Source organism: Cnephaeus nilssonii, assembly GCF_951640355.1.
Source record: "Cnephaeus nilssonii genome assembly, chromosome: 7".
In the NCBI taxonomy this organism is placed as follows: domain Eukaryota; kingdom Metazoa; phylum Chordata; class Mammalia; order Chiroptera; family Vespertilionidae; genus Cnephaeus; species Cnephaeus nilssonii.
This window is the reverse complement of record NC_137078.1, coordinates 39,563,961-39,591,150: the sequence shown is the minus strand read 5'-3', so window position 1 is coordinate 39,591,150 and position 27,190 is coordinate 39,563,961. Positions and strand designations below refer to the sequence as shown.

General features: G+C 40.6%; 1 protein-coding gene across 2 annotated transcripts in view; it reads left to right on the top strand.

The window, feature by feature from the left end:
• HS2ST1 (heparan sulfate 2-O-sulfotransferase 1) overlaps window positions 1-27,190 on the top strand; it is a 167,406-nt gene that overhangs the window by 120,024 nt on the left and 20,192 nt on the right. For both annotated transcript variants that reach the window (XM_079777482.1, XM_079777481.1), the window contains exons 2-3: window positions 9,837-10,075; window positions 21,218-21,303. In XM_079777482.1, coding sequence (XP_079633608.1) covers window positions 9,837-10,075; window positions 21,218-21,303 — 325 coding nt within the window. The remainder of the gene's footprint in view (window positions 1-9,836; window positions 10,076-21,217; window positions 21,304-27,190) is intronic.

Sequence of the window (27,190 nt, the reverse complement as noted above, 5' to 3'; positions counted from 1 at the left end):
TCTGCATGTATTAAGATGATTGTATGTTTTTTTAAGCTTGTTAACATAGTAAATTGCATTGACTTTTGAATGTTAAACCAACCTTGCATAACCAAAGGACTACCAAGCCCCAAGACTTCCAAGTCTTCCAAAAGAAACTACTAAGTCTCCCAACTCCCAAGACTTTCAAATTTATGAGTCTGTTTAAAAACTGTATCAATGGGAGCCATTACAAAGCATATTAGAACAACACTGGAACTTGTCTAATACATTTCTGTTAACTCTGGTTTATGACCCTGTTGGTATCATTCGCCATTTCATCCATAACTAACATATTATAGAAGAATTCTCTGTAGCATGCCTAGCTGCTGTGGCTCGGAGATTGAGCATCCATCTATGAACCAGGAGGTCACAGTTCGATTCCTGGTCAGGGCACCTGCCTGGGTTACAGGCTCAATCCCCAGTAGGGGGCGGGCAGGAGGCAGACCATCAATGATGCTTTCTTATCATTGATGATTCTGTCTCTCTCCCTTCCTCTCTGAAATCAATAAATATATATTTTTTAAAAATTAGAAATAAAAAGAATTCTGTGTGGCATAATTTCTCAACTTCAGAGGCCATTTTATTTCTAATGGAGTCCCAGTTTGTTTCTCAAATTTGGCTTTTCTTTTTTCTTTCTCTTTCTGTTTACTTTCTTTTCTTCTCCCTCCCTCCCTCCCTCCCTCCCTCCCTCCCTCCCTCCCTCCCTCCCTCCCTCCTTCCTTCCTTCCTTCCTTCCTTCCTTCTTTCCTTCCTTCCTTCCGTCCTTCCTTCCTTCCTTCCTTCCTTCTTTCCTTCCTTCCTTCTTTCCTTCCTTCCTTTTTTGTAGCCTAAGATAAACTGGAACTAATAAGTCTAAGTAAAACAAAGTCTAAGTAACCTTGTTCCTAAATTTTAAGGATAATTAAAATTTAGGAACAAGGTTACTTGATGGGATTTCCTAAAATTATTTAAAATTTTAAATCCCTTTTGTAATTATAAAATTGATATTTGCCCATTAAGAGTAAATGATCTATACTCCCCAGTGAAACTGGAGAAAGTGGGAAGTCAGGAGTCTGTGTTTTAACAAATTCTGCAAGTCATTCTGATGCATGCTCAAGTTGAAAACCACTGCTCTAGAATATGATGTATTTTAAGCTCTAGTGAAATAATGGCCAGTTTTCAGCATCGCTAATTCTAATTTTCAAACAGCTGCTGCGTTAGGTTTTAGTTAATGATCTCCAAACCCAGCTGGAGCTGAGTCCTAGTTACTCCTATTCTTTTTACTTGCTAGTCAGTGGAGTACCAGGTGCAGTTGTTGAAGTGTGAAAATAATTCAGCTTTGTAGATAGTATTGGCATTTCATTCTTGACTTTGAAAATGCTTTCCTCTTTTTGGTATGGTATTTATTTCAACAATCAAAGCACATCTATTTCAATGGCAGTTTGAACTTCTGCTAAAAGTTTAGGAAATTTCTGAATCTTCTTACCAGTTTAATATCAAAATTAATATTTTAGCTGGATTACAAAGCTTACATATAATTAGTCCCTCATTGTATTTTTCCTTCAGTGTTTCCATTAAAAAAAATTTTTGTCTCTTCTCTGAATAATTTTCTTTTCACCTTCTTCACATCTGCCACATTATCATATCTTTATTTTTACTTTAAGAATTCCTAGCAGAGATTTATTTTATTAAATGCATTGTATAGTGATAAGGCCCAAATATATGTTTTGTGAATTACAAAACTCATCAAGCCCTCAAAAAAGTATTCCAAAGGCATATCAGGAAAATATGAAGCAAGGATATGTGTCTCATAACTGCTGTATATGTTGAAATGAACTAAATATGGATAGTTAAAAGTGGACAATATGATCAAAAACAAAATATTTATTAGTAGGTAAGCACTTGATTTAGCACTAATGTTACAGGATTGTTTTTGTTGTACATATGTGTTATAAGTAGATAGTGTGCTAAAAGAGGTCAAAGTCTATTGTTCTCCAAAGTCTGCTTTGATGTTTATTTTTAACTAGAGGACTGATGCACGGCTTTGTGCACTGGTGGGATTCCTCGGCCTGGCCTGCGGGGATTGGGCCGAAACCAGCTCTCTGACATCCCCCATGGGGTCCCAGATTGCAAGAGGGTGGTTCTCGGGTGACGCACCCTGAAATCGGGGTCCCTCTTCTCTGTTTCCAGGCGCTTCACCCGAGAACCGCAGCTGCCAAGTCACCGCAACTCTGCAGCTCCTGTGTTGAGCGTCTGCCCCCTGGTGGTCAGTGCGCATCATAGCTACTGGCTGGTTGGTGGGTTGGCCGTTTGGCCAATTGCTTAGGCTTTCATATATATATAGATTCTATACTTTGCCTTCATGATTTCATTCACTCCTTTGACATCAGTTGGTGACTCCTAAATTTATATCTTTAGTTCAGAACTTTCTCCTGAGATATGTCTTCAGCACCCTACATATTATTACCTGGATGATCTATGGGCACCTGAAACTCTCTGTGTCCAAAAACTGATAATTCCAGTTTTCCTTACACTAACCCTTGTGAGTGTGTACGGAACCGCTTTTTCCCTTGGTCTTGACCCCATATGTTCACCCAGGACCTCATTCTCAATTAAAATGCCATTCTGATATTTCTGAAAATCTTCCAGAGATTTTTCAAATGTGTTTAAAAAAGAAAAAGCAGAATTTCCTCTACCTCCAAGCATCTACTTGGTCACATTTTTGGCCCCTTTGCACCCTCACCCATATACATTTCTCAGATAGACACTGCCCATTTTCTCTGTGATTTCTCTTTGCTTACAATCCTTACTTGTGAGTAACCTCATAATTGTTCATGATAAAAATGCTTTCATGAACAATTATGAACAATTATAAACTTTAAGCAGTTTATTTTAAGGCCATGCTGTCCTAGGAGTCATTTTTCTAGGAGTATTTATCTGGGGTCACCCCCTCACCCCACCCTGCATGCCCATGGTTGGGCTCTAAGAGGAAGCCCTAAAATGCACAAGTCAACCTTTTTGAAGTCATGGTTTTCATCACATTCTCAAAGGCGTTCATGACCCCAAAAGTCATGAGCCACTAATGCCTATTTTTGCTGTGTTCCATTATGCATACATACATGGTTTAAATCTCTAACAAACAACCTTAGCTTATTATCTACATAAGTCTTAAAATTAATATGCCAATGTCTATGTTTTCTTCCTGTAATTATAGATATTGAAATTTGATCATTTTTTTCTTAATGTTCTTTGCATTTCTTCACCTACTATCTAACTCTGTATACTTTTTACTTTAACATGCAGAAACTTAAGTATTTGAAGGCAAGGCAATTTATTGCTCTTTCCTTTTGTTGTTTCTTTTATCCCTCTAATCCTAACCTGTTATCCACAGTACAGAAATACTACACTTTTTGGAACATTTGTGAACTGTTTATTTTCTGCTGAGACCATTGCAAACTTTATCTTTGGTGGAGTGAGGAGGTTTTATATTCATGGGTCCTTTAATTTATACAAAACACATAGCTTATTCCTCTCTGTAATTATTTAATGCATTGAACAATTAATTAAATGTTCAAAGAAAAAAGGTGTTACCCCAAAAAATAATCTTCAATGTTATAAAAAATTAGTCATTAAAAGAAACACTGTAGTTAAAAAAATATCTCTTCAGTTTTTCTGTAGTCTGATACATATATACATACACATATATGCATATCTATACTAATAAAAGGGTAATATGCTAATTAGACCGGGAGACCTTCCGGGAGACCCTCCAGGTGTCCTTCCAGACAAAGCCATGGTGGCAGGCCAAGACAGAGGCAGTTAGGGGCGATCAGGCCAGGAGGGGAGGGCAGTTGGGGGTGAGCAGGCCGGCAGGAGTGCCAGTTTGGGGTGAGCAGGCCAGGAGGGGGGGCAGTTGGGGGTGAGAAGGCCAGTGGGGGGGCAGTTGGGGGCGAGCAGACCAGCAGGGGTGGCAGTTGGGGGTGAGCAGGCCAGCAGGCAGAGTGGTTAGGGGCGATCAAGCAGGCAGGCATTTGAGTGGTTAGGAGCCAGTGGTCCCGGATTGCGAGAGGGTGCAGGCCGGGCTGAGGGACACCCCCTCCCCCGTGCATGAATTTTGTGCACCGGGCCACTAGTGTGTGTGTATATATGTATGTGTGTGTGTGTGTGTGTGTGTGTGTGTGTGTGTGTATATATATATGTATGTGTGTGTGTGTGTGTGTATATATATATATATATATATATACACACACACACACACACACATACATATATACACACACACACGTACACATACATATATATACATACACATATATCTTTGTGACTTTAATGCTGTGTAGAATTTAGGTTGGTCTATTTAATGCAATGTTTTATGCTTAGTTTGATCATTATATTCTTTTATTACATGAGGCCTTTAATGCACTATCAATGAAGAAATAGGTATTTATTGCTAGTATGAATGGTCTTTTAAAAGACTTGAATTTATTGATCATCTGCCACATGGAAAAATTGATTAAGTTAAGGTATGTGCCACTTTCAACAAGGAGCCCAGAAGACCTAGAATTGCCATGGAGTTCAGAGTTGGGCACATTAGTGCTAGTGTGGCCTGGCCTGCCTGTAATTTCATGACTTTCAGACTGCGCCTCATGTTGTTTGTACACTATATACTCTGTGGTGATTCTGAAATAGGTTATATAGAAGTCTTTATAATTCATAAATCAAACATGATAAAACATTACCACTACAAAATGCATCTTAACTGTTTTAAATATACTGCCTGCTTTCTCAAAGTGCACTACAAACGTGCTGTAATAAAGCTTCCCCATTGATTTAAGACAGTCTCAGAAGAAGCTGTATTAAGTAGATGCAGAACATCTTTGGGGGAAAACATTGGAACTATCAAGTACTTAGTAAGTAAAGAATATGTCTATATTACAAGCAATCTTAGTAGTTTTAAGTATTGTCACAAAAGAAAAGAGTAGTTTAGCATTAACAGTAGTTCCTGTTATTGTTCAACCAGCTGAGATTTGCTTTTATAAACATATCTCTAGCAAAAATTCTCTTAATTTTCCAAACTATTTTAATCTTTTATGTTGTTTTAGGCATTACACTGTAGTAGTAATTATTTTGTTTGTTTAAGCAGTAAAAATACTTGAAAAATAGAAAATTCATATATATATGTAATTTAAATGAGGAAAGCAGTGACTCCATATTTGTACCTTTTCATATTTTAAGAAATTTTAAAAAATTGTCTGAATATACAGTTCATGTAATTTAATACACATAATGAACCAAGAACAGTAATTAATTTGGAAAACATGTTAGTTTCATGGTTCAGGTGGAGTTTTAGCACCTTACAAAATAAAAATTCCACAGACTAAGTAATAACTTCTTTTTAAAATATTTTTTAATTAGTTAATTTTCAAAGTAATTTTGGATCCAAAATGTTTAAGTGGAAGAATAATTACAGAAACTTTTAATATTGCAGTTTTTCTGTAATCATTATATTTTCCATAGGTCAAATGGATACCCGTTTGTGAAATAACATAAAATATGCTTTTCTAAATACTTAATTTCAGAAAAACTAGTGAAAGTAAACTAGCATTGTTGATAGTAGGCAAATCTTAATTTTAAAGGCATATCTGGGCTGCTGGAGAAAGCCCTCACAGCTCTGTCAGCACTTGAATGACAGCAGCATGTTTCATTTCTCTCAGTAGAAAAAGGAGGGTGTGTAGACATAACAATACCTTAATAGTTTGGGCTATGATGACAGTTTGAAGTTGTTTGGAAGATCTTAAAAAAATTATTTAATATAATAATGTACATAGGCTCTCAAACACTTGCTCAGTTTAATTTGAGACAATTTCCAAATCCTTTGTAGATGCATATGGCATCATATGCTACTTTGATTTATAGCTTCATTTGGAAAGCCCTGTCAATCTGAAAAATATTATGTTTTCTAAAATGTGGTATGTGCTTCTTAGAAGTCTGTCCTGTTTCTTTTTCTTTCTATTGCTGCTTTCTGTGGATTATCTTTTTTTCTACTTGCTCCTTAAGAGTTGGTATTTCCTTAGATTCTATCCTAGCATCTCTTCCCATACTACATATTCTAGATTATTAGGCAATTTCATTCATTCCCATGGTTTTCCCAGATGTCTTCTACTTGAACCATTATTCTCAACTCTCAGCCTATCTGTCCACTTACCTACATAACATCTCCTGATGTCTCAGGCAGTCCAACAGTATGTTCAACATTAAGCTCATCTTTCTCCTCACATTTCCATCCAAGTGTCCCAAGGGGGGAAAAATGATACATATATATGCATTTACATCTAGAATATAGGTGCTTTTCTTCCTGTTTTGCAAAGCCCACTGCTGAGAGACCTGGAACTTTAATTTATACAAAATTAGTTCAAGTCTTCTAAATGTGAATCCTCAGCTCTGAATGTGCTCTCTGTGACGTGGTGACCTTATTTTCTGAACCAAAATTTAAGATTTGTGGTCCAACAATATTGGAAGCCTGAATTTGTTGCTATAATTATAGCACATTGCTTTTTCATGTCACTTTATTAATTTATAGGCATTATGGCAGACAGACACTAATAACAATACATATATAATGTAAAGTTGCAATTATAATAAGGACAAGACGTAGTATGAGTTACACTGTGCATACATACATGCCAGTGTGTAATTTGACCTAGTTAGGGAGAGCAGGTAATGTTTTCCTTGCAAGTGATGATTAAATTCAATGTGAAGGTTGAGGAATTCATCAGGCAGGATTGGGATAGAGAGAGAATGGAAAAGTGTTTAATTTAAGGAAGGTGCGATAGCTTACACAAAGATCTGGTGATAGTAGGTGCATACTATGTGTGAGCAGCTATTTCTGTGCAATGAAATTTGCAATCTTGTTAGAGATTTTCTTCCTTCATTTCTTCCTTCCCTCTTTCTTGCTCTCTTACTCTAAAAAATATTTGAAACTGAAATTTCTATTAAATTGAGAGTAGTAGAAAAAAATGTAATTGCTTTTAAACTATGTGGTAGACAGGGATTTGAATTAGAGGAACCATGGGGTTTCAGGAATAAACATAGCCAGGACTTGTCTATAATGCAGCATCAAAAAAAAAAAAAAAAGGTTTTGTGATGGTGTTGCTTTCACTCTTGTTACCTAAAAATCAAAACGAGCACTTATAATCTGTGGAGAAGTGGGCCTAGATTGTAAGCTCTTGCAGCAGTCACGTTGTTCCTGGGCTTTGGTTATCTCTGAGTTTTGAGGTGTTTTGCTCTTTCTTGTGTGACCTGATAGCTCCCTGGAATTTTGGGTCTGTGTAGGACACCAAACTTGGAGTTGGAGGTCTCCAGCCCTGCAGGACCGAGGGCTGCTTGCTTCTGGGAGAGGACTCCATGCAGCAGTGGCTACTGTCCAAATCTGAGGACTATAAAGAAAAATCAGACCCTCCAGAAGGAAATCCATGGGCACCAGCCTCGCATCAACGACATCTTCGCATCGACGGCATCTTCGAGAGGAGCCAGAGCATCGTCACCGACAGCAGCAGCCTGAATGCCAAGGCCATCCCGCAGAGGCTCGCTGACCTGCGGCAGCTGTGGGGCCTCCTCATTGAGGAGAAGGAGAAGCGGCACCAGCGGCTGGAGGAGGTGCCGGGGACCCAGAGAAGCTCCTTGTCCCTCCATTCAAAAGACTGAGAGTTTCCCCGATGATTGTGATGCAAAAGAAGATAACGAAGGCTACGCAAGGGACCAAGGTGCCAACATGGGGTCAGCTGAAGAAGTTAGCGACTGAAGCCCAGCAGATGGTAGAAAAGCCAGAAGTGGAAGCTACTCCCTCAACCATGTTTCTGGCTATGCTAGCGTTAGTGAGCTGCCAGTTTTCCGTAAAGTCTTATGCAGCCAAATCTGAGGACTCTGAGTAAGATATACTCCAGCAGCAAAAGAAACTTTCATTTTGTAGAAATAGCCCTGAAAATGTTAACATGTCTGTAGTTTGGTTTCTCTTATTGCTGTGTTGCATTGGCATTGTTTTGTTATTGTTTTTTAATAGCCAGAAGTTTGTTCTTGATGTTTTGGTTATGCTGCATAATTTGCCTAGAGCTTTTGATGATGTAAATGAAAGTGTTTAAAAACAGAAAAAAAGCGGGGCGGGGGGAGATGTGGAGAGTGGCTACAGCGTTTGGACAGGTTCAAGCCTTGGACTAATGAGAGGGCACAATCCTCTCATGGCAAAGCCACGTGCAAGTCCCAGCACAATTATAGCCAAAGGCTATAAGTTGTAAGCTTGACCTTATGGTCCGAACCTGTGGTCCCAGGAGGCTGAGTGATGTGGACTTGATAGAGTTCAGGTGCATGTAATTGAGTAAGATTCGAAACCCACGAGAGCATTGTAAACATCTTGACCATGCTCTTTGCCTTGTGGAAATCTGGCTATAAAATAAAGACTCAGCTTGCAGGCTGTGACACTCTCTAATCAGAGGGCAGCGTGTCACCTAGCCTCAGCTTTATTCTCTTGTCTATCTTTTCTAACCCTCCCCCACCCCAGGTTCACCCATGGCCGTGCTGACACAGCACAGTAATCACTGCCCTGATACGTTTTGATAAACCAGGGAATAACTAAATCCCAAATAGTAAATTTCAAAATCTTTGCTTACATTTTAAGTGATGTATTTTTTAAGTGCATTTTTTACTAAGAAAATCAGTGTTCCATATAATCTGTCTTTGTGTGTTTGAGAATTAGGGCAAACTATGGGAATTCTATCCTATATAATAAAAGGCTAATATGCAAATCAACTGAACAGCTAAACGACCAGTCGCTCTAATGCACACTGACCACCAGGGGGCAGATGCTCAATGCAAAAGCTGATCCCTGGTGGTCAGTGTGCTCCCACAGGGGGGCGTCACTCAGCCAGAAGCCGGGCTCACAGCTGGCAAGCACAGTGGTGGTGGCGGGAGCCTCTCCCACCTCTACGGCAGTGCTAAGGACCCCTTGGCAGACATTCCCTGAGGGGTCCCAGACTGTGAAAGGGCACAGGCTTGGCTGAGGAACCCCTCCCCCTCCTCGCCCAGTGCATGAATGTCATGCACCGGGCCTCTAGTTAGACTATAAAGTGACTTTTGAACTACACTGAAGAACTCTCTGGTCTGTGGTATTCTTTAGTTCTGTTTTATATGTATACTAGAGGCCCGGTGCACGAATTTGTGCACCTGTGGGGTCCCTCAGCTTGGCCTGTGGGATTGGGCTGAAACTGGCTCTCCGATATCCCCTGATGGGTCCTGGATTGCAAGAGGGTGCAGGCCAGGCCGAGGGACCCCATCTGTGCACGATCGGGGCTGGAGAGGGACGTGGGAGGTTGGCCAGCTGGGGAGGGACCATAGGAGGGCTCCAGGGCGTGTCTGGCCCGTCTTTCTCAGTCTGAATCAGCCGGACCGCAGCAGCAAGCTAACCTACCAGTCAGTGTCTGTCCCGTGGTGGTCAGTGCATGTCATAGCGACGTTCGACCGGTCGACTGTCTGCCCCCTGGTGGTCAGTGCACGTCATAGTGAGCAGTTGAGCGTCCTCAGCATATCATTAACATATTACGCTTTGATTGGTTGGACTGCTAACCAAACGACCAGACACTTAGCATATTAGGCTTTTATTATATAGGATGTATCATCCTTCAAAGGTAGTTCTGATGTTTGGCCCTCAAAACATTTCTTCATCTGCTCTTACCCAATTCTTGGAAAAGAACATTATATTCCAGGTGTAGGAAATTATTTTCAGTGTTTTATAACTTCCTTATAGTCTCTTTAAAAACTGAATTCCTCTCTGTTTTTCTTTGCAGAAAGGGCTATTGCAAGACATGAAGTCCGAGAAATTGAGCAACGTCATACAATGGATGGCCCTCGGCAAGATGCAGCTTTAGATGAGGAAGACGACATGGTGATCATTTATAACAGAGTTCCCAAAACCGCAAGCACCTCTTTTACCAATATTGCCTATGACCTGTGTGCAAAGAATAAATACCATGTTCTTCATATCAACACTACCAAAAATAATCCAGTGATGTCACTACAAGATCAGGTAAGCACAACTTAAGGAATGCATGTTGTATCTCAAGGGACAAAGCATTTTAAGGGATATGTGTGCTGATCGCAATGAATTGTAATCTGTTGGGGGAAGGGATCAACCACATTCTTTTGTAATTGTACTTTCTTCACATTTCCTTGCATGTAGTATGTATTCAGATATATGTGAAATAAATGAATTAATAACTTGAATTTTCTAAGATAAAATTGATGCTCTTCAATATGGTATTCTTTTTAAAATATACATTATTGTTAGCAAGATATTGTGCAATAAAAAACATTGTATTTTTTTCAACTTATGATACGGAAATCTTTATTTGATGAAAACCTGTATTCTGTATTGCTCAATTTTGTGAATTTCATATTATCTTTACTAGTAATTTATGTAAATACTAGAGGCCCGGTGCACGAAATTTGTGCATTAGGTGGGGGGTGGATCCCTCAGCCCGGATTGTGAGAGGGTGCAGGCCAGGCCAAGGGACCCCACTGGTGCACAATTGGGGCTGGGGAGGGACGCGGGAAGTTGGCCAGCCAGGTCGGGACTGCAGGAGGGCTCCAGGGCATGTCTGGCCCGACTAACTCAGTCCCGATTGGCCAGACCCCAGCAGCAAGCTAACCTACCTGTCAGAGCATCTGCCCCCTGGTGGTCAGTGAATGTCACAGCGAGTGGTTGAGTAGCCTTAGCATATCATTAGCATATTATGCTTTGATTGGTTGAACAGATGACTGGACTACCGGACACTTAGCATATTAGGCTTTTATTATATAGGATTAGTTATAAATGTCTGCAAAACAGGGATTGTGGCTTCTATTTTAACACAATCTTGCCTTTTAAGTTGTCAGGAAACTTTAGATAAACAGATGGATAGATAATTTTTTGGAATAGTTTTAAGAAAAGTGGAGGAAATTATCTCATGAGATTTATTCATCTCTTTATCAGTAATAGCACATATTTTCTCCACCCCTGGAGTTCTAATTCTAATTATAAATAAATAAACTAGAGGCCCGGTGCATGAATTTGTGCACGGGTGGGGTCCCTCGGCCTGGCCAGTGATCAGGGCCGATTAAGAGGGCTGGCCAGCCATGGGGAAGGCTGCGGGAGGTTGGCCAGCCGTGGGAGGTTGGCTGTGGGAGCACACTGACCACCAGGGGGCAGCTTCTGCGTTGAGCGCCTGCACCCCTAGTGGTCAGTGCGCGTCATAGCAACCAGTCGACTGGTCGTTCGGTCGTTAGGTTGCTTAGGCTTTTATATATATAGATAAAAGTTCTTCCTACAAGTATTAAAGAAAATGGGTATTGGGTTCCATGTGAAGAAAATATAATATTTAAATACTATCTAGGATTAAACACCATATTGGAGTAGCCTTATTAGAAAGGTATTTGTGACACATAGTTAGAATGTTTCTATTTGAAAATATCTGAACTTGTTTTATTAGTTGCAGAATTGACTTTGTTATCCCATTATTTAGCATTTCTATAATCCTTACTCTGACGCAAGAGAATAACATTGACACTCAAGGTTAATGTTTGCTTTCTTGCTAGAGAGCTGTTTGTAAAAGTCGATAGTATATGGAATATCATTTGTCCATGTAATTCTTGTCTCTCTGCAGCATCCTCAATTACTCTTTTTCATAGAATCAAAAATCTACATCTGTCAGCCAAACCAAATAACTCCTCTATAAATTGGAAGGAACATGAGCTTATTTAGTTAAGTGGGTCATAAAAACTATTCATTATGTGATATTGTATATCTAAAGGCAAGTATACTAAATAATCAGTTTTTATACAGCATGTGGTATATTTTAAATCTATTTGCATGATTGCTTTTCTGAATGTATCTTTGTTTAAAAGGAACATTTCTTAATGCTCATATAATTTTAGATTTATTTAGTAGTATTTTTTAGGAAGATAAAGTTAGCTTGCTTGTTCAATTTTTAGAATTGTTTTGTGTCCAGCATTACAGAGTTCTCTGGCAGCTATGAGATGTCTGACAATGCATCTACCATTTTTTCAGGAAATATAAATCTACAGAAGCTTACCACATATGACATTTATAGGCATCATGTAGTGATACATTTTCCCGGTTGCATTTGATTGAGATAAAATTTCTGTTTTCCTTTCAATAGCTTGTTAGTGATAGAGAAGAAAAAAAAGAAAAAACACCCAGCAGAAGAGAAGCATAAACACTATCTTAAAAGCAATTGGATTACATAATGACCAACTCTTAAAATATGTTTGTGTGGGGAGAGTAGAGGAATAGTCTTAATCATTAGCCGCATACTTCAAAATGGCAGCTGGTAGCTGAGAACCTGCTCTTAATTAGGAATGGCATATACACCAAATGTTCTCTAATGCACCATATCTAAATTACTTACTGGTCTCTGGCTCTGTATAGAAGCAGTTGTTCAAACAAGTTACAATTATTGCTTCCTTCTCCTGAGCATGACCTATTAAGTAGCATTTTTATTTCACATTCCATCTAGTAAACTTTATTTAAATGTAAACTTCTAAATTATACTAGACACTCTGAAAATATTTTTTAAGTATTCTCTGAATCCTATTTTGCATAACATAATTTGATTTTCATGCCATATTTTTGTTCTTGTGTACTGTCCTCAACTGCTTTATTATTCAAATAGGAATTAAATTCTCTTCTTTCTTCTCTGAGAAATAGTTTCTAATCAATATTTGACTGAAGTGAGACTTAAAAGATTAGATTTTTATTAAATATGCCATTGTTTCAATCTTTCATTTAAAGCCCAGTTTACTCATAAATATAGGTGACCACTCTCTTTATTCCATCCCCTTCTAAACTCAGCAGTTCAGTCTGCTTAATGCCTGCAGTTAGCCCTAGCTCTTTCCTAGATTTATTTTGTACATAATGTACTAGGTATTGTGCTAAACTGCTTACATGTGTAATTATTTCTCTCAAAAATTTTAGAGGCAAAGCCCAAATATTTTTAGTCTAGTATAAAATTATTAAATGTGTGAATCAGTTGTTAACTCTCCTTTTAAGTTTTCATTCATTGACTATGGAACATATGCAGAGATTATGCTAAGGCTTGTAATAAAAAGCAAGGGCATATCTTTCAGGGAACTTATTTATAACTAGAGGCCTGGTGCATGAAATTCGTGCACTGGGGGGGTGTCTCAGCCCAGCCTGCACCCTGTCCAATCTGGGACCCCTCGAGGGATGTCCAACTGCCCGTTTAGGCCCAATTTCTCCTAACTGCCCTCCCCTCCTGGCCTGGTCACTCCTAACTTGCCCTCCCCTGCAGGCTTGGTCACCCCCAACTGCCCTCCCCTGCAGGCCTGGTCCCCTCCAACTGCCCTCCCCTGCAGGCCTGGTCCCCTCCCAACTGCCCTCCCCTGCAGGCCTGGTCGCTCCCAACTGCCCTCCCCTGCAGGCCTGGTTGCCCCCAACTTCCCTCCCCTACAGGCCTTGTCCCTCCCAACTGCCCTCCCCTGCTGGCCATCTTGTGGTGGCCATCTTGTGTCCACATGGGGGTGGCCATCTTGTGTGTTGGAATGATGATCAATTTGCATATTACCTCTTTATTATATAGGATTTACTTGAGAATGTAAAACATAGACACAGAAAATATGAGGACTGTTCAAAGAAAACATCAATATATGGTGTTCTCACCAAAAGGTTTAACCAAAAATATGTCTCACCCAAATGTTTAACCTGTATCTTATCTTGAGGTAACAGTTCTGTGTTGTAGAATATTCTCTAGAACAACTGTTCTGAACTCTTCTAAAAATGTCAGTGTTGTGACAACCAAAAAAGTCAGGGTTGTTGGGGGTGGGATGGGATAATCTTCTCTACACTAGAGGAGACTAAGGAGACATGAAAACCAAAAGTAATGTGTGATCTGTGATTGGATCCTTGATCAAAGGTACTTGCCATTTGCTTTCAGACAGTTCAGGAAAATTTGTGTGTTTGTGTATGTGTGTATCTGTATATCTATATCTACATCTACATCTATATCTATATCTATATCTATATCTAACTATATATAGGTTCTTTCAACTTTTCTGTAGATAAGGAATTTTTTAAAATTAAGAAGTTGGGGTAAAATAAGAGAAAGTAAGAATGAGGAGACTAAAAGATAAACATTTGAAAACATAAGGCATGAGAATACTAAGTAAAAAGAATAGCTGAAACCGGTTTGGCTCAGTGGATAGAGCATCGGCCTGTGGACTCAAAGGTCCCGGGTTCGATTCCGGTCAAGGGCATGTACCTTGGTTGCGGGCACATCCCCAGTAGGGGGTGTGCAAGAGGCAGCTGATCGATGTTTCTCTCTCATCAACTCTCTATCCCTCTCTCTTCCTCTCTGTAAAAAATCAATAAAATATATTTTTAAAAAAAGAATAAGGCAGACTCAGTCAAGAGAGGTATGTTTTTGAGATGGGCTTTACTCAGTTAATAGACAGGAATTGGCAGGAGACAAGGACTCAATCAGTTGTTCTAATTGTTTACTCTGCTATCATGAAAATACCTCTACATATTATTTAAAGAACATATTGTCTTTAAAATAACAATGTCAAATTGTAAGTGGTACCTGTCTTTTATGATATTTCTTAATTATTTTCTGTTCTCATATATTTAGGTCTGTGACTGTATTTTACCCCTTTCTGTAAGACATTGAAAATATGTAGAATTTGCATTCTGTGTAGGACAACATAGTAATTTTTTGTTCTTTTAATTCACCATTTAGCCAACTTCTGTTCATTTGCATTGGATCTTATGGCTTGATATTAGTTGTACATAATGCTTTTTCAGCACAGCACTTTAGATGAGTGCTTCTCAATCTTTAATGTATATCTAATCACCGATTAAAATGCAGATTCTGATTCAGAAGGACTAAGATGCAGCCTGATATTCTGAGTTTCTAAAAAGCTTCTGTTGCATTGAAACCTCCTTAGAAGGTAATCTGAAACCAGCCTCCATACGTGGAGGGCAGGGAGAGACCGAAGGCCTTAACTGGGTTTAGTCATGTACAGCCCAGATAGTCTCATCACCACATTCTGTCTCAAGGCTGTGTCCTTGGGCAGCTTCTAACACAGGGAAGGCAAGCAGAGCATGCACTCTAAGCACAGGAGAGGGAGTGGGAGCTTCCAGTTGCCCCTGCCCAGCTTGTGGGCCAAACCAGCAGTCATGTCTTTTTGATGACCTTCCCCAACAGCTTCCGCTGATGTCAAAACAGATGCTTCTGGGCCTTGAACCACAGTTGGAATAGCAAAGATCTAGAACATGATCCTCAGTGGGGTTATGGGAACATGTGTATTATAATCTTCTCAGGTGAGGTACTTATATTCATACTAGAGGCCCAGTGCACGAAATTCGTGCATGGGTAGGGTCCGTAGGCCTGGCCGGCAATCGGGTTCCACACCTCCTGGCCTCCCCGCCTACTCCGTCCTTCGCTCCCTCAGCACCCCACCACCACCACTGGTCACCCGCCATGTTCCATGCCGCCCCCTGGTGGTCAGCACACGTCATAGCTAGCGATCGAACTCCCAGTGTCCTGGTCAAACTTCCGAGGGGACAATTTGCATATTAGCCTTTTATTATATAGGATTTCTACCTCCCCAACAAGATCCAAATTCCTTACCTAAACCAATGAGCCCTTTTTTGGCCAAGTCCTTCTCCTCTGCTCTCACCTCTTATTTACCAGCCACACTGGCTTTTTGGTTCATTGAATGTGCCAGGCCATTTTCATTTAAAGGCCTCTGCACTTACCATTTCTTCTTAGAATGACTGCTGACTTCTCATGATTTGTCTCATGTTATCCATTTAAGGTTTCAGCTTAAATGGCATTCTCTTAGTAAAACCCTACTTAGTCACCATACATATAACATGTCTACTTTATATATATAAAATGCCTCTTCTAAGTTATTGTGTACCATCAAATCTTTCTGTATTTTTCCTATTATTTGCTGATTTATTTGTTTATTGTCTGTCTTTTCCTCTGTTATAATATAAGGAACTTGTCTGTCTTATTCAGCACTACCGTATATCTCCATGCTTAAGAATAGTGCCTGAGGCCTAGTAGACATTGCATAACTTTCTTTGTTAAATGAACAAATAAACCAGCTATAATTCTGAAAGTCATTCTTAGCTGAGCATGATACCATGATAATTACTGCAGAGCGAGCCTCTTTGATTGAGGGTAATAATATAATCTAACCTTAATTCAGGTGATTTAGAACACCCCGGCCCATTACCACCTTCCCACAAAAAAAGGGTTGAATAACAGTTTTGAATTTTAGTGAAGATACTGTATGCAGTTGTTGCTGACCTTTCTTATATTTTTATCCAACAATTACTCAGTTTTCCTCTTTGTATATAAAACTTCTCTAGTTTAGTCTCATAAAACTACCCACGCTGTACAATGAATCTTTAAGTATATATAAATGAGTAGGAGTTCAGTATATAGTAATTACCCAAGTTAATAGTATTCATTAAATAGGTAGTTATTAAAAAGTTGAAATTTGGCCAGGATGTTCAGAATGGCATTTTTACTTTTAGATAGTGAAAACAAGTTCTTTTGTGATCACAGATAATCATAATGTTGAGATTAATCTTATTAAGAATAGGTCTAGATACACTGTTAGCAAGATGGTGCTTTCTCAGCTTTTTCCTGCAGCACTGGTTCAGGTCTGATTCAACTAGCAAATAAATCACTGCACTGCTCCCCACGTTGCTTGTGTTTTCCCTGAAGGTCTTCTCTGATTACTTGCTAGCCTGACTCTGCTTCAGTTATAAAATCTGACAAAAATCACAGTTTGGTGGCTATCATCAACAAATCAACAAACGACAAGTGCTGGCGGGGATCTGGAGAAAAAGTAACCCTCGTGCACTGCTGGTGGGAATGCAGACTGGTGCAGCCACTGTGGAAAACAGTATGGAGTTTCCTAAAAAAATTAAAAATGAAACTCCCATTTGACCCAGTAATCCCACTTCTAGGAATATATCCCAAGAAACCAGAAACACCAATCAGAAAGGATATACCCCTACGTTCATAGTAGCACAATTTACCATAGCTAAGATTTGGAAACAGCCTAAGTGCCCATCAGCAGATGAGTGGATTAGAAAACTTTGGTATATCTACACAATGGAATACTATGCTGCTATAAAAAAGAAGGAATGTTTACCATTTGCAGCAGCATGGATGGAACTGGAGAACATTATGCTAAGGGAAATAAGCCAGTTGGAGAAAGATAAATACCACATGTTCTCACTTATATGTGGGATATAATCATCAACATAAACTAATGAACAAAAATAGATCCAGAGACAAATGGCAGAGGGGCAGGGGGAGGGCGGTTAGAGATCATCAAAGGACTTGTATGCATGCATATTAGCATAACCAATGGACACAGACACTGGAGTGCTGGGGGCTTGCCCTTGGGGATGGGAGTGGCCGGGGGGTGTCAATTGGGAAAAAAAGAGACATATGTAATACTTTAAACAAACAAAAATCACAGTTCAGGAACTGCTCCAGGCTAGGCATGAAAACATTTCTTTTCATCTATTATATCTAACTACTACTGCTGAAACATCCTTCTTGATAGCCTATTTCAATCGGAGTATGGAAATTCTCTTTGAATAAAGTCACTGTGGTGACTGTTTTTTCTCCCCAAGCCAGTTGTCAGTGACTTTAGTCTCCTTAACTTCATTTGATACTTTTAGTTTTGCTCCTTTTTGTCTATCACTTTACCTTCATTAGTGCCAAGTACAATAAGAATCCATTAAAAACCAAGTAGAAGCTTGCTCACCTACTCTCCCTTTCCCTTCACTCCTCTGCGCTCCAGAGCTTTATCACAAGGTCTTGGGCAAAATGCTGCACTGTAGAGAAAAAAACAAAAAACAGAAGAAATACTGAAAGACAAGGTAAGTGGTGTAGGAGAGGTGAGAAGGCAGAAAGTGATGGAGCAGGAACAAACTGGACTGATTAAAGGTGAAGAGAGGAGAGACAGGGAAAATTCAGGAGAAATACGACAAATATTTAACACTAGAGGCCCAGTGCACGAAATTCTTGCACAGGGCGGGGGGGTCCCTCAGCCCAGTCTGCACCCTCTCACAGTCTGGGAGCCCTCGGGGGTTGTCCTACTGACAGCAGTTGGACATCCTAGCGCTGCCGCGTAGGTGGGAGAGGCTCCCACCACCGCCGCTGCACTTGCCTGCCGTGAGCCCAGCTTCTGGCTGAGCTGTGAGAGCATACTGACCACCAGGGGGCAGCTCCTGCGTTGAGTGTCTGCCCTCTGGTGGTCAGTGCATGTCATAGCAACTGGTTGGTCCACCGTCAGGTCAAAACCAGCTCTTCAACATACCCGGAGGGGTCCCGGATTGCAAGAGGTTGCAGGCCAGTCCAAGGGACCCTGCCGGTGCACGACCAGAGCCAGGGAGGGATGCAGGAGGTTGGCCAGCTGGGAGGGACCGCAGGAGGGCTCCAGGGCATGTCTGGCCTGTCTCACTCGGTCCCGATCGGCTGGACCCCAGCAGCAAGCTAACCTACCGGTTGGAGCATCTGCCCCCTGGTGGTAAGTGCACATCATAGCGACTGGTTGACCAGTCGACTGTCTGCCCCCTGATGGTCAGTGCACATCATAGTGAGCGGTTGAGTGGCCTTAGCATATCATTAGCATATTATGCTTTCATTGGTTGAACGCCTGACCGGATGACTGGACACTTAGCATATTAGGCTTTTATTATATAGGACTAGAGGCCTGGTGCACAAAATTCGTGCATGGCGGGGGGGTGTCCCTCAGCCCAGCCTGTACCCTCTCCAATCTGGACCCCTTGAGGGATATCTGACTGCCCGTTTAGGCCCGATCCCACCTAAACGGGCAGTCGGACATCCCTCTCACAATCCAGGACTGCTGGCTCCCAACTGCTCGCCTGCCTGCCTTCCTTATTGCTTCTAACTGCTTCTGCCTGCCAGCCTGATCACCCCCTAACCACTCCCCTGCCAGCCTGATTGCCCCTAACTGCCCTCCCCTGCAGGCCTGGTCCCCCCCCCCCCCACAACTGCTCTTCCCTGCAGGCCGGGGTCCCCCGCAACTGCCCTTCCCTGAAGGCCCAATCGCCCCCAACTTCCCTCCTCTGCCAGCCTGGTCACCCCTAACTGCCCTCCCCTGCAGGCTTGATCGCCCCCAACTGCCCTCCCTTTTAGGCCTGGTACCTCCCAACTATCCTCCCCTGCTGGCCATCTTGTGTCCACATGGGGGCAGCCATCTTGTGTGTTGGAGTGATGGTCAATTTGCATATTATTCTTTTATTAGATGGGATAGAGGCCTGGTGCATGGGTGGGGGCCACCTGGTTTGCCTTGAAGGCTGTCCCAGGTCAGGGTGGGGGTTACCTTGGGGAATGGGATGGCCTGGGCGAGGGGCCTGTGGTGGTTTGCAGGCTGGCCACGCCCCCCTGGTGACCCAAGTGGAGGCCCTGGTATCTGGGATTTATTTATCTTCTATAATTGAAACTTTGTAGCCTTGAGCAGAGCCAGGGCGGGCAGGAAGCTTGGCTTCCTTCATCACCAGGGGCAACCCAAGCCTCCTGCTCTCTCCAGCTCTGTGGCCGCCGTCATTTTTGTTGGGATTTATTTATCTTCTATAATTGAAACTTTGTAGCCTTGAGTGGAGGCCAGGGCCAGCCAGAGGGGGCGGGAAGCTTGGCTTCCTCCATTGCCGGGGAAACCCAAGCCTCCTGCTCGCTCCGTGGCCGCAGCCATCTTGGTTGGGTTAATTTGCATACTCGCTCCTGATTGGCTTGTGTGTGTAGCGGAGGTACGGTCAATTTGCAATGTTTCTCTTTTATTAGTGTAGATGGCTAAAAGGAGAAGTGGCTAAATACTTTGAAAAGAAAAATTGAAAATACTCTTCTTCAAAGAGGGTTATGTAGTTGGTTATGACCTTGGAGGTCACTATGGAAGAAGAGGTTAGAATAGTATAGACTTTCAGTAGTATGTAAATACTCAGACTATTCTCCAGATCATTCTGAAGAGCCGCTTTAACCTTATTGACATCATTTGTTTGTTTAGCACTTTTTTCTTTCCTATAGAGGGAAGGGAAATCTCAGCTCAGCATCTTTAGAATTATTGCAAATTGTAAGTCAGCCACAGTTTTATTAATGAGACTTTAACGTATTGCCTTAGTTGAATGTTGATGAAATGAAAAAAATACATATGCATCAAGTATTTTTCATCAACAAACTTATGATATCTTTTTTATCAACAAACTTATGATATCTGCTCTTAACTCTTTAAAGTCTTCTGATAATTACCATGTTTTCTTTAATCATTTTGATTTAGCAATTTTTTAATTTATTGAGTTAATAAAAATGAATTTTTAGGAATAACAGGTCTCTAAGAGAAAACAGATTTGCCTAGAATTTTCCTATATTACAGTGCTGCCTGCTTCATCATGTTGTAAGAAATAAGGCGAGCCCCCAAATTCAGGGGTCTTGGTAGATCACAAAACATACTCAGGAGCAAGGCAGCAAGGCAAATGTCTTTACTCCTGCAGTAGGGTGCGCACGCACATGGTCTGGAAGCACTCGCACACTGAGCAGGCGGTCTGCTTGGCTTTTTAATCCTGATGCCCATGACCTGTTCCTCACTCTTGATTGGAGCTCAGGCCCACAGTCTTTCATGATTAGCTAATTCAAAGGGAGGGGTTGGCCTTTGCCATTTCAAGATGGCGGCCCCCAGGGGAGCTGCAAGTCATGTGGCCAACATGGTGGCTGCCAAGTCACATGAGCCAAAATGGCATCTGTGTGAACTGTTCTTTGACAGAAAAGATGATTTGTTTATTCTCACAATGTGTGTTTGTACCACCTTCCCTCACTCCATGTGAATGTCTGCACTGTACAGCATTGTGAATGACTGCATTGAGTAATGCATTTTTCGGGTCTTTCCCTCTTTTCTGACTGTGGTGATAGCTCTCTTGGTGATGAATTAGTAGTTGCAGATCACACTATACTTTTCTTAGTTAGAAAGGTGTGTTTTAAGCTCTGAAATTGTCCTACTACAATTGTGATTGGTTTTAAATGCCTACATGGAAAGTAGTTTGCTATCACTGAATTTCATTTTCTTTAAATTACACGTAAGTAATGAGTGTGTCCTCCTGTTTTAGGTACGCTTTGTGAAGAATATCACTTCCTGGAAAGAGATGAAACCCGGATTTTATCATGGACACATTTCTTATTTGGACTTTGCAAAGTAAGTTATACCTAAAATGACACGCCAAAGAATACTTTGTGCATCAGCAACCTAAAAAGGAATAAATTCATTAAATTGTTAGGATTTCGACTAAAAAAAAAAAAAAAAGTGCTGGCTTGCCTTTGCCACTTTTAGTTATGTAATTTAAATATACCTTCTAGTGTTTTACTGCCCTCTAGTGTTCATAAATTGATAATTGTGAATATTAATTTCAGAAATTCGAGGTAGATTAAATTTAGGTAATACTCTTTAAAGTTATTTATTATCATTACATTTAGGTTTCTTGTACAACCAAATAAAACTAATTTAGGAAACCCCAAGTTTTAACCTAGAGGCCAATCAGATTATTGCTTACCATTGGCTGAGAACGAGACAGCAGAGAAGCCGCCACTCAGTAAATGGTGCCCAGTGCTTCTGCTGCTCAACCAGGACAAGTGAGTGTGCACATTCCCTGTGGCTGCCTCGTTTTAGCTTTAAAATTATGATGTGTTCAAAGGAGACTTTTTAAAATATAGTGATTTTCCTTTATTTTTCTTTATAGCTAATTGGCTGAAATTGGAGATAAAAAACATTCATTTTCCATATTTTATTAGAAGAATGGGATCAGGTATTTCTATCATAATTCTCTCAAGAAAATTTTATAAAACTACAGGCATACTTACAGCCTCCAAGCTCTATGTGGCTCCCAGTGGAGTCTGTGCTACATTAAGTACTAATCAGAAAACTGGTTGAAAGGAATATTCTAAACACAGGCAGCCTGTGAATCCATTTGAATGCTTTTTAGTATTTACCATTATAGTAACATCCCAAATCCAAGTCTTTTTCCTTATGAGACCCTGCACCAACGTTAAACACATTAAAAATATATTTAAAAAATTATTTAAGCTTAGACATGTTCACTCAGTCTTTTCATTAGCAGTTATGATTTCAAAGTAATATATTTGTTAACTTTAAAGAGCATTCTGTATAAAATTTGAAAATTAAATTGATATCCAACTGTAAATTTAATTTCTTAAATTAAAAAAAAATGTAGAATGAAATGTTACTGATTCAGATTGATAATAAATCTTAACTTTTTTGAAAAGCATGTAAATAAAAAGGAATCTTCCAAATATTACATACACAAAACAATATATTCTTATTTCTAGTTGTTCTCACCGCATTCAAGATCTTCAATCAAATTATAGCTTTAAAGTTAGATATACATTTTTCTTTTTCTTTTTAATTGAGTTTATTGGGGCGACACTGATTAACAAAATTACACAGGTGCACAATTCTACAACACATCATCTGTACACTGTATTGTGTGTTCACCATCCCAAGTCAAGTCTCCATCCATCACTATTTACCCCCCCCCATACCTTCCTCTACCTCCTCCTTTCTCCTTCTCTCATAGATGTGCATTTTTCTATAAATAATTCATATTGCAATATTGAAAACATTTTATAGGCAGCTTTAAAATAAACTAATTATTTTTTCTTTGCAGAGGCATTGAACCAATTTCATAAACTTTATTCATATGCATATTCCCCCTCAGGGCTGCATTATCCTTCAATTGAATGTTTGTTACCCTTTCACCTAAATGATTTATTTTTTCCACATTCAGAGCTTGGTTTCTAATATTTGAGATTTTCATTATTAAAATAATGTATTGCATACTTTTGCTTTTGGCAAAAGTCTTGTACTTAGAACGAAGCTCTGGTATATGTTGGAGTTCTTGCAGTTGAAAAAGTATAAAGCTTCTTGAAAAAATTAATCTTGTTTATAAATACAAACATGAACATTTAGAGTTTGAATATTTTCATAATGGGTTTCATGTTATTGGAAGTGAAAAGTATTGTGAGAATTTTTAATAGACTTTTATAAGATTTTAAACAAATACCTAAAAATCACTAGAGAAAATACATTTTGACATATGTAGTCAGGAACTATTGTAGATATAACTAGTATCTTTTAAAGTAATTTTTAGTTTGATAGTCATACTCACCATGGATGAGTAAAGAAGGAGAAAGAAATGTCATCATACCAATTTTTAAAATACTTCATTCTTCAAAATATATTTTTGACTGGCATAGTTCTTTGTGGACTCCATTAAAATACTTGCCTTCAGGAGTAAATGGTCCAATTTGGTGAAAGAAATAGTTAATCACATAGCTTTTCAATTGCCTTAGCAGAGATGCTAAAAAGAGTGTAAACCCAGGAAACTCAGGAAATAAGATAGAGAAATAAAAAACGAGAAGTGCTTTCTCATTTAGACTGATTACTAGGAAGCACACATTTTATTTGCAGGCCTGTTTCTGCTCAAGCCAGGTTTTAGTTATATTTATCTGGCTTTATTCAGAACTTTAGAATAATAACAAAAATATCTTCTTGTTACATATTTATATTCCTTTCCTAACTACTTCTTTCTCTCCTAATGCTATTCTTTAAAAATTTTTTTTTAATTTATTGATTTTTAGAGAGAGAGGAACATTGGTTTGTTGTTCCACTTATTTATGGATTCATTGGTTCCTTGTATGTGCCTTGACTGGGGATCAAACCCACAACCTTGGGTATTGGGGATGATGCTCTAACCAATTGAGCTACTCAGGCAGGGCTCCTAATCCCATTCTTTTTTTAAAAAATCCTCACGCAAAGACACGTTTTATTGATTTTAGAGAGAGAAGAAGGGAGAGGGAGAAAAAGAGAGAGAAACATCAATGTGAGAGAAAAACATTGATCAGTTGCCTCCTGTATGCACCTGGACTGGGGATTGAGCCCACAACCTGAGTATGTGCCCTGACTGGGAAATGAACCCGCGACCCTTGGGTGCATGAGGCAATGCTCCAACCAACTGAGCCACTCTGGCCAGGGCCTAATCCTTTTCCTGATTTTTTTTTTTAAAGCACATTTTCTCGTTCTTTTTTTTTTCGTTCTTTTTTTTAAAAATATATTTTTATTGATTTCAGAGATGAAAGGAGAGAGAGAGGGAGAGGGAGGGAGAAACATCATTGATGAGAGAGAATCACTGATTGGCTGCCTCCTGCATCACCCACACTGGGGATTGAGCCCGCAACCCGGGCATGTGCCCTGATCAAGAATCAAACCGTGACCTTCTGGTTCATAGGTTGATGTTAAACTACTAAGCCACGCCAGCCAGGCTCCTTTTAACCACTCTTGACGTGCTCACTCCTCTGTCCACAGAAACCTTCAATGCAGATAATAGCTTATAACTTAAACTTCTATTCTTACTAAAATCTTTTCCCAAAGGCACTAAAATGCATATGACTATACTAACCAATTTCACATTTTTACCTTACTTCTGTCTATTACAAACAGTGTCTTACACACAGCTGGCATTTTATAGATGGCTTATACTAAATTCTTAAGAAATGAGTAGTATATATTTTGAAATGTTGGCCACAATAAGGTTAGTTAACACATCCTTCACCTCACATAGTTACCATTTTGTTGTTGTTGTTAGAACATTTAACATTGACTCTCATAGCAACTTTCAAGTATTATAACAATGGGGAATTTTAACCCATCCCACCATTCTTTTGACATTGTTTCTGTAAATGTTGACTGATTAATACGTAGCTTATAGATAAACAACATGTTTGTATAGGAATTCTAGGAACTAACTTCAAAAGATACAGACTCTGGCCTTCAGTCGTCCCAGTTCTGGGAAATTTGCTGACCTTCAACTGTAAACCAGGTGACAAAAACCAGGATGCCACACACCAGACCATTGCTTGACCAGTTTCAAGATCCTTATTGGAATGGACTGTGTTGGTCTGCATGTAGAGAACTTTTCAACCTCCTCCCCTTATGTCTTTGTTCTGTTTCCCTCTCCCTCCTTATAAAAACCTCTGCTTGGACTGAGATGTTGAGATGGGCTTTAGGACAAGAGTCCCCTATCTTCTCAAGTTGCCTGCACTTGAATAAACCACTTTCCTTCCAACGTTTGGCTTTTCTTTTGGCAGGTAGCTGAACCTGGGTCTCAGTTACAGTATATTGTACAATATTATCTATATAAATATAAGCAACCAAACGACCAAATGACTGGTTGACCAGTCGACCGGTCGCTATGATGCACACTGACCACCAGGGGGCAGACGCTCAATGTAGGGAGCACCACTCAGCTGACCAACCCATTCTGGAGGCCCACCAGCCCAGCAGCAGCCACTCACTCCCTCAGTAGTCCTGCAGGTCCAATCTCCAGAGAATGGGCCAGTCACCGATGGACTGGCACCTCCAGCACGATCCCAACAGCACTGCCGGCCTCCTGGAAGTCGGCCTCGGGCACCATGGCTGCTTCTCCTCCCTAGACGCTTCGCAAGGAAGAAACGTTATAAAAGCGGCCACTAGGTGGTTCCTGACAACCGGTGCGGATGTCAGCAGTACAGATCCAGATCCCTGGCTGGCAAGGGCATCCCACTGCCTGCCCAGAGGGCCAATTGCGTCCCAGGTCCCCCCCCAACCCCCCGTGCCCCGCATCAGAATGGGCACCACACGCAGGGCCCACAAGCTACCCTGAAGGACCCTACCCATGCACAAATTCGTGCACCAGGCCTCTAGTTAACTATAGGTGTTATGCTGTACTTTAGGTCTCATATCGTGACACTTCTCTGCTAACTCAGTCAGGACTGCATCCTGATTCTTATAATGGCCTACAAGACCAACATGATCTGCTCTTCCCTGCCCCACCCTCACCTCTCTATCTCATGCTCGGTTAATATCCCCTTCCGATTCTGCTGCACCCAGATTGTTCTTTCTAATCTTCAAAAATGCCTGTCACATAGCTGCTTCAGGGCCTTCATACTTGGAAGTCTCATGTTCCTGGAACACTTTCCTCCAGATATCTACATGGCTCCCTTCCGTCACATAACATCAGTGGTGCCTTCCTGAAAAAAACCTATTTGAATCCTCTCCCCACCTCTCCTGGCAGCCTCTATTCCCTTTCACTTCATTATTTTTCTCCTTGTACTTTTTGCCATCTGACATATTTGCTTATTTGTTTATATTCTGTCTCTTCCAGGTAGAATGTTAGCATCAGAGGACAAAGAATTATTTTTTACTACTATATCCCTAGTATTAGAATAGTGCATGGCATACATAAGGTGCATTAAAAAGGCATTTTTGAGTGAATTAATAGGAAAATAGGGAAGGCATTCTAGTTAAGAAAGATAATGAGCAGAGGCATATAAGAAGAAATAGGAATCAGTATAATAAGAAATGGTAATGGGGGTGGTAAGAAGAGGCAGGCCTAACTCTTAACAGATCGATGGTCTCTTATCCTATATAATAAAAGCCTAATATGCTAACTGTTCAGTCGTCCTGTTATCCGTTCAACTAATCAAAGCGTAATACACTAATGAGATGCTAAGGCCGCTCAACTGCTTGCTATGATGTGCTCTGACCACCAGGGGGCAGACAGTCAACTGGTCTACCAGTCACTGATGTGCACTGACCATCAGGGGTCAGACGCTCTGACAGGTAGGTTAGCTTGCTGTTGGGGTCCGGCTGATCGGGACTTAGTGAGGCCAGACGTGCCCTGGAGCCCTCCTGCAGTCCCTCCCCGGCTGGCCAGCCTCCCGTGTCCCTCCCCAGCCCCAGTCGTGCACCAGTGGGGTCCCTTGGCCTGTCCTGTGCCCTCTCGCAATCCAGGACCCCTCAGGGGATGTTGGAGAGCCGGTTTTGGCCCGATCCGGTAGGCCAGGCCAAGGGACCCCACTGGTGCACGAATTCATGCATCGGGTCTCTAGTTTGAAAATAAAGTTAGATCAATAAGGTGCTACCTAAGACAAAAGTCAAACAGATATTATTAACAGCTAGGCAAAGGAGTTTGGGTATGATGTCAATATAAACCATAGAGATGTTTCAGGTTTCTAAGAAGAGTGATCTA